Consider the following 4,173-nt stretch of genomic DNA (forward strand, 5'->3'; position numbering starts at 1 on the left):
GAATGTATTTCTGAGGTTGCAGGGCCCCAGAGAGATTCATCATGCAGCAGGTCATGACACTGTCCCCCAAGGCCAGGCAAAGGCTGGGGAGATAGAAGTGCTGTCACCAGCCAGGGGCTGGATGGTTCACCCTCTACTTGTACCACCCTCATCTGGAGGCTGGAGCCAGAGGACCCCAGAAAGAATCAGCAGAAACTGTGGTTCATTTGGAGAAATTCCAGGAGCTGGAGAGGCAGGCCTCAGACCTCAGATGATCATTCAGGGAGCTGGTCCCCTCCTGGGCCAGTCCAGAATCTCACACATCCATCCTACCGGAGCCTAGAGCTGTTTTTCCATGGATCGGAGATAGGGGTCCCAGGGATCTTTCCCAGGCTGCAGCAAGAGAACTTGAGCTTAAAAGGCCTGGAGTCAAGACTGGAGGGAAGATTGTCGGAGCTGCTCAGGGCCCGAACAGACGGGAGTCTAGACACCCAGCTGCTTGCACATGAGGGTCCTCCCTTGGGGAGCTGGTCGGGAGCCCGGTGTGGATACCCCTATTCTAGGAGTACCCTTCTCAGCACTGTCCAATTGAATGCTTTATACTGCTGTGGCAATTGAGCCCTTGAAGTATGGCCAGAGTGACTGAGGAACTGAATTTTTAATTGATTTTCTTCTCATTACTTTGCATGTAAATTGAAGCAGCCCGATGTGGCTGCCGGTACCCTATTGGACACAGCAGCATTTAGCTGAAGACTCGGATTGCAGAGGAAAGCCAGGGACAGGAAGGTCAGAGTCTGTGGTTGGTGCTGCTCTGGGGTCTGACATTGGCAAGAAGAGTAAGGCCCCAGGGGAGGGGAGAGGTAAGACGCTCTGAATCTAGCTCCACAGAGAGCTGTACCTGGCTCTCGAGGATTGAAGTGCTTGTTCACCCACACCCACACACACGCACACCTGTGTGTGAGCCTATGGGCTGGTGCGCCTGAGGGCACCCACAGACTCCCTTCTGTGCAGCCTAGAGTTCCGCGCCTGTGTAAGATCCGGGAGTCCACCCTTGTACGTACGCCGTGCGGCCTCCCAGGTGCACACAGGCCAGCGAGCGAGGGCCGCTAGTCCAGCAGGTCCTGCAAGAAGGCCCACATGTACTCGTGCATCTCCCTGGGGTTGCTCTGTGGGATCCAGTGCCCCACGCCCGGCAGGATGTGGGCCTCCAGCCGGCCCGGCACAAAGCGATTGCTGATGGCTCCCACCAGCCCCTGCTCGAAGTAGGTGTCCTTCGCTCCCCACAGCAGGAGTGTGGGTGTGGCCAGCTCCTGGGGCTCCAGGGGGAAGTTCCTATGGCCAAGACAGAGACAGACAGAAGAATCACTGCCCCAAATCCCTGCCCCCACAAGTCTCCTGCGCTTTCAGGCGGGTCTGGTCTCACCTGAAGAGGTTTCGGTAATAGTTGAGGGGCCCAGTGAGACCACCAGGCTGTGAGAAGTCATAAAGGAAGGCCTCGAGCTCGTTGGGGGTTAAGTGTGGGATGCCTCTCTTGCGGTGTGTGAGGGTGGTCTTCAGGATCTGGGTACACAACAGGACTGTGGCTTCAGTGCCCAGGCTGCCCAGGCCCAACCCACTACCCTCCACCTACCACCAGCCTTTGCCTCACTGCACCTGGAAGTCAGACATGGACAGTAATTTCTCAGGCAGCCAGGGAAGCTGGAACAGGAAAATGTAGTTGGAGCGGAAGAACTGGCCGATGTGACGTATAGAGTAGTCTGGCGGCAGGGGAAAGGCAGATGTGAGGCCTGGGCCTGGGGTGGCCCCACACCCCGGTACCCCTATAGGCACCCGGATGCTCCAACACTCAGGAACGTCATCGCTGTCTGCCTGAGCCCGTGAGGACACTCGTCACTCCTCCTGGCCCGGGTACCATCTTCCCTCCCTGCCGAGTCGTCACTGTACCCAACAGAATGGGGGCATCTCTCTCCGCAGCTCCCAGGAGCCCCCAAGAGCCACTGGTGTGATTCCCCTGCCCAGGCCTGGATGCATTTCAATATTTACTGAGCACCTACTGGATGCCAGGACCTGTTTAAAACCCTGGAGACACAGCAGTAAATGGAACAGCCAAAACTCCCTTGCCCCTGGGGAGCTGACAGTCTAGACACAGAGAGAGACGAGAAAAAACAGCAAAGAGGGAGGGAGAGAGGGAGAGAGAGAAAAAAGATAAGAGAGGCCATGTCACTGTGTCACTTCGACTATGATACTGGGAATTAGAATCAGGTGAGGTGACAGGCATCTCATGCTATTGTAGTTGCTTAGTTATCTATACCTTTCTTGCCAGAAGAAAGGCATTTAACCTCTCTTGCCTCAGTTTCCCCCAACTGGACCACGAAGATAATAACACTTTCATATGCTCGGGAGGCTTGTGTAGGTTACTGTATGCAAGCTCCTTGTCAGAGCAATGGTTACCTGTAGGTGCTCAAAACATGTGAGTCACTCCTAAGTGTACTGTCATTGACTGTAGACTGGGTGTGTCATGTGTGTCCCCAGCCCCTCGAGTGTTGACTGGTGGACAGGGAAGCGTAGACACAGACACATGCTCCTTCACACAGGCCTATCCCAGCACCCTGGACTCCCCAACACACCTTGGTACACAGACATGGGGGCAGCGCTGACAATTACCATCCGCTCGACCAGGGATGGGTAGTAGATGGAGAAATTCCAGGCGAGGAGCGCACCCCAGTCATGGGCTACCAGGATGCACTTGGAATAACCTGGGCGGGGGCGGGGGGGAGGGGCAGAGGAACAGGTGTAAGTGAGATGCCAGGGAGAGGTGAGGCAGGGTGAGGGAGGCCAGGCCTGGGATGGGGGTATCCCCACCCAGGCCCAGGATGACATCCTGGATGTCCGTCATCAGCAGGTCCATGGTGTAACAGTCTACATCCTGAGGGGCGTTTGAGGAGCCATATCCCCGTAGGTCCACAGCCACCACGTGGAAGCGGCTCTGGAACTCCCAAAGCTGGTAGCGCCAGGAGAACCTGTCAGGCGGGTGGGGAGGGAGGCTGTCAGGGTCCCCAGGCTGCACCTCCACCCTATGCCCAGCAGGGGCCTTCCCCGGCCCCACCTTCCTGCTGCCCTGGGCTTCCCAGAAAGGAAGATGGGGGAACCCCAGGCTGAGGGCAAGGTCAGCTGTGCTCTGGATCCAAGACCTCTTTGTCCCATATCCCTTCAGGCCCTCCTCCTGTAGACAGCACCCCTGTCCTCTAGCACCCCATCTGGATGCTTTGTGCCCCCAGTCTACCCAGCCCGCGTGCCTGCCTCCTGGATGCCCTGGTGGTCCGAGCTCCACCTCCAGCTTCACCTCCAGCCTTGTGTGCCCCAGGACCCTGGGCTTCAGACCTACCAGTTCTCTGGGAAGCCGTGCAGAAACAGCATGAGGGGCCCATTGCCACGTCCGGCGGAGACATAGTGCAGGCGCAGGCCCGAGCTCTGGGGGAGGGCACAGTCCGAGACCTGGGGAACCCTTCCTCGCTAGGCTTGAACACCCCAGCCACGTGCAGACCCAGATTTGGATTCAACCATTTGCTGTCTGCACACCCCGCCCGCCCCAGCCCTACAGGGCCCGACCTCCGGGGCTGCTCGACGCCCCCCCACCCCCACCAAGCCCCGACGGCCACACACCCCTCCTCCCTGCCCCGGGGCGCGCGCGCGCTCACCTTCAGGGTCAGGAAGCAGTGTTCGCCCAGGGTGGGGTCGCTCAAACAGGCGGGTGGGGTGCTCCGGGGGCGCCCGCAGCAGCCGCGCCGGGGCCGGCACAGCACGTGTGTGAACGCGATGCAGCCATAGACGGCGGCGGCCACCAGCGCGGCGGAGAACACGAGGCTCCACATGAAGGCGCGCAGCAGCTTCAGAGTGAGGCGCGACGGCGCCAGTAGCGCTGTCACCACCAGCTCGGGCATGTCGCCGCGACCCGGGACGACTTCGACGCTGCCTTTGGGGGTGTGGGCGGGGGGCGCAGGCAGCCGCACCGAGGCGGGACCCGGGCTGGGGAGCCCACCGCCTTTGGTCCGGGGCCCCTCCGTGCCTTCGAGGCTTGAGGAACGCTCCGAGAGAAGAGGCGGGAGGCTTAGACCGAAACCGCCACCGCAGACGACTCACCTAAGTACCAGGTAAACACCTGGGCGCGACGGCGACAGCGAACAGGATGGGGTG

The 4,173-nt window shown here is 59.6% G+C and overlaps 1 protein-coding gene across 1 annotated transcript; it reads right to left on the reverse strand.

Moving 5' to 3' along the window:
* Positions 1-567: 567 nt before the first annotated feature.
* On the reverse strand, positions 568-3,920 carry EPHX3 (epoxide hydrolase 3). The gene is made up of 7 exons (XM_032412290.1): positions 3,678-3,920; positions 3,365-3,450; positions 2,842-2,999; positions 2,607-2,735; positions 1,633-1,736; positions 1,403-1,539; positions 568-1,311 (listed from the first exon to the last, which is right to left on the reverse strand). Exons 1-7 carry the CDS (start codon positions 3,918-3,920, stop codon positions 1,086-1,088), a joined length of 1,083 nt encoding a protein of 360 aa, XP_032268181.1. The 3' UTR covers positions 568-1,085.
* Positions 3,921-4,173: the final 253 nt, after the last annotated feature.

The sequence above is a fragment of the Phoca vitulina genome, unplaced genomic scaffold (assembly GCF_004348235.1).
Source record: "Phoca vitulina isolate PV1807 unplaced genomic scaffold, GSC_HSeal_1.0 scaffold13, whole genome shotgun sequence".
In the NCBI taxonomy this organism is placed as follows: Eukaryota; Metazoa; Chordata; class Mammalia; order Carnivora; family Phocidae; genus Phoca; species Phoca vitulina.